This window comes from Callithrix jacchus, chromosome 15 (genome assembly GCF_049354715.1).
Source record: "Callithrix jacchus isolate 240 chromosome 15, calJac240_pri, whole genome shotgun sequence".
Taxonomy (NCBI): domain Eukaryota; kingdom Metazoa; phylum Chordata; class Mammalia; order Primates; family Cebidae; genus Callithrix; species Callithrix jacchus.
This window is the reverse complement of record NC_133516.1, coordinates 25,992,294-26,005,586: the sequence shown is the minus strand read 5'-3', so window position 1 is coordinate 26,005,586 and position 13,293 is coordinate 25,992,294. Positions and strand designations below refer to the sequence as shown.

At 43.2% G+C, this 13,293-nt stretch overlaps 1 protein-coding gene across 8 annotated transcripts in view; it reads left to right on the top strand.

Moving 5' to 3' along the window:
- The window catches only part of LOC144579515 (uncharacterized), a 55,592-nt gene extending 43,421 nt beyond the window's left edge, over window positions 1–12,171 (top strand). For 3 of the 8 annotated variants that reach the window (XR_013527248.1, XR_013527242.1, XR_013527247.1), the window contains 5 exons: window positions 2,715–2,774; window positions 2,870–3,022; window positions 3,370–3,760; window positions 5,899–6,049; window positions 9,164–12,171. Coding sequence is in view for 1 of the 8 variants with exons in the window: in XM_078350598.1 (XP_078206724.1) it covers window positions 2,715–2,774; window positions 2,870–2,960 (151 nt within the window). In the remaining 7 variants the exon portion in view is untranslated. The other 5 variants (XR_013527244.1, XR_013527246.1, XR_013527243.1 and 2 more) reach the window with 5 other exon arrangements.
- The last annotated feature ends 1,122 nt before the right edge of the window (window positions 12,172–13,293 follow it).

Here is a 13,293-nt window from a genome sequence, read left to right as displayed (position 1 = left end):
TTTCCTATAAACTGGTATGAGATGTAGAGGTTTTTAAAATTCAGGATTAATTTTTTTGAAGGCAAGAATATATCATAGTTGGTGTTATTTCATGTTGCATCTCCTCAGTAGACATATAAGGCACGGTTATCTTGCTAATAGTGATAGAGCAGTGGGTTTAGATGGTGCCAGCCTCACTGCTCTGTAATGAAGTTCCACATCGGCATTTCCCTTGAGGTCTTCAGCATCCACTAACGATTGTTTCCTAAGTTAATTATTCCATTAAAGTCACAATTGGAATTATGTCATTCTTTCTACATTTAATAGTGGAACATTTTCTATAAATAAGTTTCTCCAGAAACAATTCAGTTATCCAGAAATATACATATATGTACTAGAAAGGTAAAATAAATGTTTTTCTTTCAGTCTATTTACCAATTTTTGAAGTAATGAGCTGAAACCCTAGCAACCTCTAGTGGAGAACCATGATCTTTTCCTTTCTTTTCTTTTTTAAAAGTATTATTTTGAACTCATGGATTTTTTACTGCTGTTTTAATCTACTGTTCCATTATTTTTTTATTTGAAGAATTTCCAATCTTCTGGAGCAGAAAACCTTCAAGTTGACCTCTGGGTCTCTTTGACATAGTCTTCATAGTTTTTCATAGTTTTTTCTGGCATAAGATGTCCCAGGCTCATCTTGTACATTTTCGACTCACCCTTGGAATCAGTCATCTCTCCAAGGAGCTCTGTCTCTCATATTGAGAAATGGTATTTAGAGACCACAATCTGGGCACTGGGGGTACTTGTCATCCTCATACATTTTCAGTGGAATGTTGGGATTCACTCAAGGTGGTCAGCAAAATGTTAAGGAAAATATTAGGGAAAGATTATGGTCTCAAACCTTTTGGAAGGCTGAAAGGTTTTAATGGGATAGGCTGAAGGCAGCTGGTCCTTACCTTAAAGCATTAGGTCACAGGGTGAAGAGTAGGACTAATAGAATCTTCCCCAATTAAGTCTGTTTACCCCACATTCCCTTGTCTCTATTCTACTTGTTTACTCATGTAAATTCTGTGCAAGATGGCCCTCTCAGGGGAGGGTTGAAGGGGGATTACTCATTAATGGTGTTTGTTCTGGGCCCTGGAACAAAAATCTTTTATCATTCATAAAACCACCCTTTTAATGATGTTAGTTATCCATAAATGTGTTGACTTAGAATCTCTGTTATTAAATCTATACTGAACAAATGTGACGAAGAACAGCTAGCAAGGGGTCAGGTAGCTGCAATCGCCCTCTGAGAGCAGCTAAGGACCTCCCTAGCCCACTTGATCACTGTACTCTGGTGTGTGAGTGTATTTTATTCATGTGTTGCTGTGTCAGGGTCTCTAGGACAGACACTCTGCCTGTGGTGATCAACGTCTCTGGTGGTGACCCCAAAGTGATCAATGCCACAGCTGGTGCCCCATGCAACATTTTAGCAGAAAACTTCCAGATGACTCCATGGGACTGGTCAATGCTAGCTTATACCACTTTGGATCCCAGACAATAGCCCTTCTGGAGGGCAGAATATGATGAGTTGTGTGAACAACAAGCCAAAAAGAATCAGGTGACAGGGCAAGACATAACAGCTGCTGCGCTCCAGGGGAAGGGTCCTCATGCCAAGGTACAATAACAACTAGATTTTGATACCCAGATCTATAATCCAGTATCTTCATGTTCCCAGAGGGCTTGGGACCGAATTTCCCAGAGTAGAATTCAACAGAGGTCTTTTGTAAATGTTCAACAAGGGCCTCAAAAGCCATTTGTTGAATTTATTGATCGGTTAATCCAGGCAATTAAAAGACAAATTAGTCATGACCAGGCTACAGATATTTTATTGTTTCAATTGGCTTATGAAAACACTAATGTAGATTGCCAGCAAGTAATGCAGGCAATCAGAGAAAAGGGAGCCACAGTTGGGGAACTTATAAAAGCGTGCCAAGTAGTAGGAACAGAGACACGCAAAGCCAACATGTTGGCTATGGCCTTAAGGCCTCCTAGAATGAAAAGGGAGAGGAACACTAATTGATTTCTACATGGAGAACCACAGTGGGTGACACTACAGATAAATGTTTTTGGAGGAAAAATATTTTAATTTCATATGCTATTTCCAATTCAAATTTCAAATTGGAGTTTTTACTTAACCTTACTTCAATATGTAGATCTACTATAATTTATGCACCTAGTCCACTACTGTGTTATTATTTGATTAATGCCTGTCTCCTGCCAGACTCTACATTCTCTATGATGTCTGCTTTTACTTCCTTCTGTATCCCTTACGGAAGGATATCCCTTACATTGTGTTCTTAGCACAATGCCTAGAACATAGTGGATGCCCAAATGTGTATGGGATAAATGGATGATTGAACACGTGAAGGTCACTTCTAGCCCTGGAATTCTAGCCTCCCTAGACCCAGCTACAACTGACTGTAAACTCACCTTCAAAATCACTGGAATTCCTAAACATGAGAGTTTACCTCCACCCTTTAAGTAAGGAGAGTCCCCCATGAAAGATTCATGGCCATGTCCCTGGCACAGGAAACCCAGGGAGCTGAGGCAGGGGAAAGGCAGAAAAAGAGGAGAATGCTAGAAAGAGAGAGGCTGTCAAATGGGAAATAGATAAATCAATCACACTTGCCTGTGGCCTTCCATGTGTGTTTTGCTAGGATTAACCCAAGACTGCATTCTTTCCTTTTAAGGAGTAGCTGTGCTACAGGCCTTCCAGGTGCTGCAGGCTGCAACAGAGGGGGCCTGTTGAGGTATTTTTCCTTGCATTTCGTGGTGGTTTTGATCTTTTGTGCACTCCCTTCTGACATTCACGAGGAAGATTTTTAGAGTGTCTTATTGTTTACAGAGTCATGAACCCTCACAGTGACTTCAGGAAGAAAGGATCAACACCAGCACTCACCATCACTTGGATGTCAAGATTCAGGGTCTGCAAATGATGTGCTTGAGGTTTACCTTGATGAAGTGGCTGAGCTGGGACTTGAACAGATGCCCCTGGGATGTTGAGTGTCTTTCCCTCTGATTACCTCCTTCCCCACAAGATTCACTTCAGAGAAACAAGAGGGGTTTGGGCACCACTTTCTTTAAGCCCCAGTGACTCTTCTTCCCAAGAACTTAGTTGAGATTGCCAGTTGCATTTGCCTTCGTTATGCTCAGGGTCCTGTCGCAAAAGGTTGGCTGGTGATTCGGAGTGGAACAAAAATTTCTTGAGGCCTCATTTTTTCCCACTCCTGTTAATGAAGGCTTTTGTACTACCCTGGGCACCTCCTTGGTGCATATTCCTTGTTGATGTTATTGTTGCGTTTGTTTGTTTCCCTTTTTAATTTACAATATTTTCTCTAATTCTAGGAGTTACATTCGTGTATTTGAGAAGATTAGAAAAATAGAGAAAAGCATAGAAAAGAAAGGAAGACTCATCTTGTCTCCCATCACCCTGAGTTACAGTGAGGACTTGGTGGGCTGCCTTCTGTACTCTTACCCCTCGTGCCCTCCAGATCCATGCCCTGTGCTGCTCTGTGCCTGCAGCCTCATCAACAGGCCCTGTGTCCTCTTATATGGCTGGGTTTGGCCACTTGGAAGGCCTGGCAGAAGGAAGGAGAGGAAAGTCAGTGAAATTGTTCCCCTGGCACCCTCCCTGCAAGGTCACCTTGCTGCAGATCACTACTGCTCTCAAGACTCAGGAGCCTAATGAGACACTGTCTCCTGCCGCACTCTGCATACTATCCCTTACTTCCCTCCTGTAAGTGTAAGGATGGTAAGGCCCTAGCAACTGTGCTATTGGTTGTGCCCCTACCCACCTGCACTTTTGTAAATAATCCCTCCTCAGGTCATCCTATGTTGAGCATGCCATCTGTTTTCTATTGGGAATCTGATTGATTTACTTCCTGACTCACTGACATTTCAGGCCTTTCCCCTAAAGCTCTCATTGCCATGAGTTTTCCCGAGGTTTCCAAGCCATGCATGGTATCTAGAATAAACGTGGGGGTCCCGAGGAGAGAAGGCCTCTAGTTTCCTGACTCTTCCCTGGCACTACCCCCAACTTGACTTTGCACAGAGGTAGGCCCACAGAGGTGTGTAGACCTCCACACACCTCCACCCCCACCCAAGAAGCTCCAACTCCTGCTGCTATTATCCCTCTATTAAAGTCACTCCATTGGTTACCAGAATTCTCTCTGGAAGGTCCTCTGATAGTCGAAGAGAAAGTTGTAGGAGAAAAGGAATGAGCCATGGCTTACTCAACCCAAGGTCTTTGTGCATAATGCTGCCTCAGAGCCCTACTCACCGCCTGGCTGAGTCCTGCTGACCTTTCTGGCCTCAGCTTTAATGAGGTGTCCTCTGCAAAGCCTTCTCCAAGCTCTCCAACCTGGTTAGGGGCCCTTCTTTTGTGCTTCCTCATGACTCTTATGACAACTTGTTGTAACTCTCCTCAGGAGGCTATGAGGTCTGTGAAGGCAGGATCTGTGTCCTGTTCACTCTTCTACCTGGCCCTTGGCCATAACACCTGGCACATACACACTCCATACATATGTTGAACATCGCACATTTGGGATATCCTCCAATGTTGAGTTTCCCTATGAGATCCATTTAGAATGACTATTGCTGGTGGGAAGACACCTTGATTTGAATGAGCCAGCCACCTCCTTTTTGCTGTTTATATTAGAATCCATTTGGCCAGGCACAGTGGCTCATGCCTGTAATCCCAGCACTTTGAGAGGCTGAGGTGGGCAGATCACGAGGTCAGGAGTTTGAGACCAGCTTGTCCAACATGGTGAAACCCAATCTCTACTAAACACACAAAAAATATTATCCAGGCATGGTGGTGGATGACTGTAATCCCAGCGACTTGGGAGGCTGAAGCAAGAGAATCGCTTGAGCTCAGGAAGGCGGATGTTGCAGTGAATCAAGATCATGCCACTGCACTCAAGCCTGGGCAACAAGAGCAAGACTCTGTCTCAAAAAATAAAAAAATAATAATAAAAAAGAATCCATTTGCCCATCCCCACAGGCACTAATGTGATGGAACCCTTAATAGGTGTGCTTATTGCAGGTAGGCGCAGAGTGTAGAGCAAAAGTGAACCTTTGTCAGGGACCTTTGTGGGATGTTGACATGTGAGGGGGCAGAAGAGTATAAAAGCAGAGCTAGGGAGATGGAAAAAGGGTTGCTCCTCAGTGGGAACAAGCATGATTCAGGCGAGTGGCCTTTTCTCTAATAGAGTCCCAATTTTATCCATAATTTTTCTAAGAATTAGGTGTAGAAAAAAATGCCTGTGCTTCTGAGGGTCTGAGGGATATAGACTTCAGATGCAGTTTCAGTCTTCTGAGGTCACTTCTGCTTTTATCTACCTTTTTCAGCTTTATCTGCTAATGTGGGGCCAGGGGAGCTTTAGGCATTAGTGAAATACATCTCTATTTGCATAAAGAAACACTGGAAGATACACAGGAACCTAATAAAGTGGTGACCTCCAGGGGATGGAGGGGAGGAACCAAATAGACTAGGGTAGTGGTGGAGAAAAACTTCTTAATGATTCCTTTTGATAGACTTTTGAATCATAAAAATATGTAACCTATTCAAAAAATAAAGTAAAATTACATCTAAAATTTTTTCCTTGAGAAGAAAAATAACTCTAAAATATTTTCTACTTTCATTCACTTAAGTGGAGCAAGAGACTCACTGTCCATCTATTCTATCCTTTCACACTTTCTCATGAAAAACCCATGAGAGTTGTGTATAATAGCAAAATGTTACAGTGTGAGCAGGGCTCTTTTGGGAGGGAGTGGTATTATGTAACATTTGCTTTTGCACGAAGGGTATTGATGATTTCTATTTGAACCACAATGGATGCATATCTTTCAATTTAATTATTTTTTAAATTGCAGGACCCTAATACTGATGTGGTAAACATAAAAGCCTAAACATTGCAGGGGAGAGCAAATCATCTGCAGTCAACTAGAGCACAGCAGCAGCCACTGATGAATGAGAGAACAAACTTGCCTTCCTTCTAAGTGTGGGCCTTCCAGTCATCCACAGGTATGGATGCACAGTGGAAATTTTGTTGGTCGTCGCTTGCTGCATGGATGACAGAATTTGGAGTAGAAAGCTGAATTAAAGTATTGAGGTCACACACTACTTTCAGTTCACAAATTCCAAATTCAGTCATCCTTACTGATTCTCTTAATAGCTTACTAGTAAGAAGCAACAAATTTGTCATAAAAACAACAGTGGAAGGATTGTGTGGCATTCACTCAGAAGAGTAGAGGGGATTTACCTGTTTGGAAAGCAGTTTGCACCCATCTGGAGAATTCTTGTATCCCACCAGTGCTTTGAAGTCTACTTTGAAAGTGACTGTTAAAATTACTGCATTGGCAAAAATTTATAAGCTACCCTGCCCTGAGATAGCCAAAGTCCTAGAGAATTGGGACTCTGTGATGGAAAAGGCCACTCACCTGAATCATGCTTGTTCCCAGTGAGGAGCAACCCTTCAAACGATGAAGGTCCTTCTGAAGCATCAGTGTCAGCATCTGGGACAATTTTTCTAGAAAGAACTTGCTGTGTGAACTGAAAACACTCGGGGAAATCTTTTCACAAGGAGGTTCTAAGAGCTGAATAAGTATTGAGGAGCTCCAGCCCTACTCTAACCTTTAAATCGTAACCAGACTTCCCTTGCCAATGCCAGGGTGGAGCTCTAGAAGCAGTGGCTTTAGACCCGCTTGTTTCACTGTGCTCTGGTCTTCTCAACTCTCTTGTCTTAGGATCTCACCAGAAACTGCCCTGGTTTTTTTTTTTCCTATCTCTAAATTCTGATTCCTCACTTAACCTTTGGGCTTGGGGACCCTCTTGGGCTTCCCTAGCTTGGACCATTTCAGGCTGTCATTAGTGACTTGCACCTATTGTCTTGTTCTTCCTACACCTGACCCACTTGCAGTTTCATTTCCAGTTCCAGCTGCCCAGAAGGGAGGTGAGATGCAGCAAAACAACACCCTCAAGTCTCTGGAATCCAAACACGCCTGCCGCAGTTAACCATCATGTACACCTAGGGACAAGTCTGGGTTCAGCCATGTGCTGTAGATCTGTACTTTGTAGGAATTGAGAATATGTATGAATTTGGGGTTGATAGCTAGGTAGATACTCAGTTATTTCCGTATCACTTGTTATAGCCATCTTCCCACCACCATGACCACCTAGACCCTTCCCCAGAACTCTCTGGACCTTCCTAATCCTGCAACTTAAGAGGCAATGCCTGGCCAACAGGGGGTGGGAGGATGCCAGTGGAGCTTTGATTGGGTACCGTGACCAACATTCTTTCTAATTGGTTGATACCTGAGCCATCTAGTCATTATAAATCTTAAATTTCAACCCTGTGCAAGTGTGCTGTAGTCTTGGTTCCCTTATAAAAAATGAAAAAGAAAAATAGCCTGCCATGTCAAATATTCTCAGCCTGCAGTTTCTTCTCTTCAAAGGCCACCCCAGAGGCATGAATGTTTGTTTGCAACAAGGAGATGATTTCATAAATATTGCTCTTTGCCAAATCCCCAGAGGCCATTGAAGGTTGGGTGCTAATAAAGCTTGAATTCCTATTAAGCATGTGGTCTATGTAGGTCATTGCCAAGTACTGGCATGATGAAAAGTAAAGGAAAGCAAAGCAAACACAGTAACCCCAGATAGAGCATGGATGAGGAGCTGCAACCCCATTTCCAAACAAGAAACACACCTGAAATCTCTTTTCTGGTTTGTCTTGATACCAAGGACTTGGTTTCCCCACTTGTAAAATGAGGGTCGTAAGAATGACCTCCTTCACTACTCTTCTAGGATTTTTGTCAATATGCTTCTTTAGAAGAAGCGGGGAGGCAGGTGAGGAATGGCATTGGCAGACTCTATTGTTGGTAGCTTTAGGTTTTCAGTTGCTGACACATTGTTGTAGTGTCTGGGTTTTATTTTACCTGGCAGCCTCAGGAAGGGGGTGTGGCAGGAGTGGCAAAAGGAAATGCTCCAGGAATTCAAGGTCTTGCCTGAAGGAAACTGCAGATGCCTTAGATTCTGCATGGAGGCTTTTTTCCAGATGTTCACAGGAAGATGACCCATGTCAAACTTTCAGCCACTTGGACAAGGTTCAGGATTGTTCTTTAGGGAGACCTCTTCCTGAGCAATGAGGAACATGTGCATTTCCCAAGCATCCTGTTGAGTGGTGACATTCCTTTCCTTACCAAGGTGCTTCCAGCTGAAAGGGTGTCAGTGCAGGCAGGAGAGGCAGATGAATGGTCTGAGGCTGGGGCCAGACATCTGGAGGAAGATATTGGAATTGGAGGAGTGCTGGACCCTAGATTTGAAAAGATGCTCTGGGGGAGAAGGCAGTAGATGTACTTGTGCTAATATGGCCTCTGGCAAGAGGATTCCAGGCTAGGTCGTCTCCTATGTCCCTATCAGAGAATGGGAATCCTTAAGAAGGAAGTGTAGAAAGCGCAGGAAAAGAGGAACTCAGGATAAGCTGGAGGGAAGAGGGCAAAACTGGGGTAGTTCTAGGAGAGTGGAGACCATGCCGAGCCCTAAGCATGCTCCTTTTTTTTAGAGAAGAGAGAAAAAAAAATCAACTAATGTTTACTTCCTCCTGTGTTGCAGAATATTTGAAGTGAACCTGTACCTTTAGATTAATTTATGTATGAAATAAACACATGTATTTATTTGGTGCCAGGAACTTTTCCAGAGTTTCACAAGTTTCAATTCATTTAGTCCCCATGACATTTGGAAGCAGTTAGTATGGTTATTCTTATTGCACTGTGAGGAAACTGAGGCACAGAACCATTGAGTGACTGGTCCCCACAGTAATACAACTGGTGAGGAGCAGCTGAGACTAGCAGGCAGCCTGGCTTCCAAATCTGTGCTCTTGACCTTTGACTTAGATTTTTTAAAATAGACTTTACTTTTTAGAACAGATTTATAGAAAATTAAGAAAATTTAGAGAAAATTAAGATGATAGTACTGAGAATTCCAATATATTCCCTACCTAGTTTATGCTATTATAAAACCTGACATTAGTGTAGTACATTCATTATAATTAAGGAAGCACTGTTGATACACTATTATTAACCAAAGTCCATAGTTCATTTGGATTGCCTTAATTTTTACCTAATTTTTTTTCTATTCCAGGATTCTATCCAGGATTCAACATTGCATTTAATCATCATTTGTCCTTCAGCTCCTCTTGTCCGTGACAATTTTTCCAACTTCCCTTGTTTTTGACCTTGATGATTTTGAGGAGTGATGGTCAGGTGTCTGGGGATGTGTCTGATGATTTTTTCTCATGATTAGACTGGGTTTCAATCCTTGATTCTTGATAGGTATAATACACTCTTGCAAGAGCCAGAACCAATGATAGCATTCCACACTACTTTTGTTTTTGTTGTTGTTTTACATATTTGTTTCCTTTTGGAAGAAGAAAGAGACTCCTGTTTTGTAGTTGTTTGGGGTCATCTGGTTCCATTTAAAAATAATAAACCCAGACACTCCAGCTGCTATGAGGCAAAAGGGCCCTTGGTCTGTATTAGTCTCCATATTTCAGGATTGCAGGTTTCACTTAGCTCTTTCAGCCCTCAAGACTGGCCCTGCTCATTCATCCCTGTTGAGACTGGGACACTGGCTCAGAAAAAGGCAAAAGGAACACTGTTGGGGGCTTGGCCCTGTAGGGCTCTGCCCTACCCACTCATCTGTCATCTGGTGCTACTCTCTTCCTGGTAAGCCACTCTTCCTCATACCTTTGTCTTACCCCACTTAACCCAGAGCAACAGCCTGCAGCATGCACATGGGTGGCTGCCTCCCAGCTCTGGACGCTTGATGCTGTCTCTGTAATCTTTCGTGTTTTCCTGCTGTCTCTGCAGAGGCATCTCCGAGGTTACCCTGGCATGTGCACATCTGTAGGACTGCCACCACCCACCTTCCTTAGGGGCTGCCCTGGTAAGTGGACCCAGGCACCCATCAAACCCACCATCCCAGGCTGTAGATCACAACACTGTCAGATGCCTCCTTATAGTCCAGACTGGGGACACATCCATTTTTTTCTTCTCAAGGAAAACTCAGATCATAAAGATATTTACATATGAGAGAAATGCTTAGATATGGACTTGAGATTATAAAAATACACTCAACCTTTTAAAATCATAGCAACACAAGAGACAAGAAGGCTGAAAACTAAAGTGCATTTAAAATATGGCTGCAGGCTACAGGTTTGGAAATATAGTTTTTAAGGAAAACAATTAGATGGAATGGAGTCCTGCCTTCATTCTCACCTGTATCACCTCCCAGCTCACAGCCTCACCATGCTCTAAGCCCAAACCCCAATCCATGTCTGTTGGCTGCATGAGTGAATGAACCTACAGAAGGTATTTCCCAGCTACCCCCAACAGGTCATAGCCCATCTCCTCTCCAACCCTTTTCCTCTTTTCCTTTGCTCAGGTGTCTGATGATTTTTTCTCATGGGCAAAATGAGAAAGTCAGTCAGATAATAGGTTTGTGGATCATTTTACCTTCTCTACCCTCCTTGTGTTACTTTCATTTCTTGGCCTCAGTTCTTCCCCTTTTGCTGCATCCACACCGTTTGCCATGGAACTTTGCTGATCCTTTCACAACTTTGGAAGAACACTTCCCCACCCCTTGACTTTGGGCTTGGCTGAGGGATATTAGCAGATGTGACGCACAGAGGGATTGAAATGTGCTTGTAGGACTGTGTGTATCCTCTCATGCCTCTGCCATTGCCATGAGAAAAGCATGTCCCAGCTAGCTTGCTGGTCCTGGGAGAATGAGAGGCATGTGGAACAGACCTGGACCAAACTGCAACCTGGGGCCCAACCCTATTGATTCAAGCCAAGATCAGCCAAATACCCACTGGCCTGTGATGTGTGAGCAGGAAACAAATGCTCAGAGGTATGCTACGGAGGTTTTGGGTTGTTGGTACCAGTAATAGCTAATAGAGACACCACTCTACCTTCCAGTCTTTCTTGGAAATCTAGACAGGCAGAGGGCTTCTGGGAAGAAGAGTCTTCATGTCAAATCCTGTCCCTGGAGACCATTCCTTCCTTATGTGAGCCCAGTGTGACTCACCACTCCCAGAAAGCATTAGTGTGTTAGTAACAATTGTAATTAGCGTTCACCTGGGGTTTTATTAGCAGAAGGTCACTGTGACATACAACTGTCTTAGGCGGAAAGGCCAGGATCACTGCACCCATTATGCAAAGAGAAAATAAAACACTCAGACAAAGTGAGTGATTCATCAGGACGGGACAAGGAGGCAGCCGTCTAAAAGGAGAATGAGATAAAGGAAGTTCCTTACACCCAGGCGGAAGTCTGTTCGTGTGTGCGTGTTTTCATTTTATGACTTTTTCAACATAAAACGGAGGTACGTCAGTTGTAGAAAAATAGAAAAATGTAGAAAGCATTGAAAGAGTTCCTGCACTATCTACAGGTGTGTTTATTTATTTCTCTTTATTTTAATGCACGTATATTTGTTAAATATTTTTCTTGAATTATATAGTTATGTTGTATATAAAAGCACTTTCCCCACGGCATTTAAAATTCTTTAAAGACCTACTTTCTAATGTGTAGTGTTACATTCTGTGGACTAAGTTGTGTAAGCATTCTCTATTTTTGTAAATGTAGCTTGTTTACAGTTTTTTTCTATTAAAAACAATCCTGTATGTTGCCTCCGACCTGGAATCAACCCAAATGCCCATTGATAATAGACTGGATTGGAAAAATGTGGCACATATACACCACGGAATATTATGCAGCAATCAGAAATGATGAGTTCGTGTCATTTGTAGGGACATGGATGAATCTGGAAAACATCATCCTCAGCAAACTGACACAAGAACAGAAAATGAAACACCGCATATTCTCACTCATAGGTGGGTGATGAAAAATGAGAACACATGGACACAGAAAGGGGAGTACTAAACACTGGGGTCTATTGGGGGGAAAAGGGGAGGGCCAGTGGGAGGGGGAGGTGGGGAGGGATAGCCTGGGGAGAAATGCCAAATGTGGGTGAAGGGGAGAAGAAAAGCAAAGCACACTGCCATGTGTGTACCTACGCAACTGTCTTGCATGCTCTGCTCATGTACCCCAAAACCTATAATCCAATAAAAAATTAAAAAAAAAATAATAATCCTTTTGTGAACGTCTTTGTTGTTATGAGAGATAATGTATGTGTTAGTGCATGGCACATGGCATTCTCCCTTCAGTATAATGAATGGTAGCTAGTATAAATATTTGCGTAAATCCCTAATTATTTCCTTTAGAGTGAAGTTTGAGATGAATTTACAGAGTTAATGAGTTCTAATATTTAAACAGTTTTTGATACATGTTGTTGAATTGCTTTCCAGAAAGGATGTCCCATTTATATTACTAATGGTAGTGTGGAAGGAGCCCATCTCACAGCCTCCTGCCCGGCATTGAGTATTCTCTGGAAAACAAAGCACTGCTAATTTGACAGGTGAAAAAGAGTAGCTCTTTGTTGCATTGTTGATTACTAGTAAGGCTAAAAATTCCTGCGTAATTATTAACCATCAGTAACAGGATGACTCATACATATATCTGAGTCAGGCCCTGGCTAATAAATAATTTTGAATGAATCAAAGGTGGCCACGCTGCGGGTTTGAGTAGAATTGCTAAGGCTAGATGCTAGGGACTGGAGTGGTTAACATGTTAACTTTATGGGCAGGGGTTTATTCCCAGTCTGGACTTGCTCAATGGAAAGTACTTCCAAGTGGTCATAATTCGGATGTGGAAAGGAGGCAGGACTGAGAAGGGCATGCTGGGCTTTGGAGTCGGCCGATCAGTCAGTGAGAGCTCCAGTCAGACAAAGGAGCTGGGTAAAAAGCTCCTGGTCAGCTCTGTGGGGACCGGGGCTGCCAGTGGTGCTCTCACTCCTCCAGGCTCCCCTCAGCACCTCCAGTGCACATGAGGGTCCATGGGGAACCATGAGGTGTGTTTGGACCTACAGGCAAGTCTGTTTTCAGCGAGGATGTGGGAATGTGAACTCAAGTTTTCCCATCTGACGGTGTTGTGAAATGACTCAGCCACCAGCCTGGTTGAACTGGACCAGCCCCTGCCACACTCCTGTGTTTCTGTTCCTCTAGGCATGGCTGAGTCTTCTCTCCTTCCTCAGGACTTCCCAACCCCAAACCCGAGTTCTCTTGCAAGTGGTTATTACCCTGCGTTGTCACTTTTCTTCATTCACAAGTTACACTTCTTCTCTTGATACAAGCTACTAAACAGTGAAGACAGGA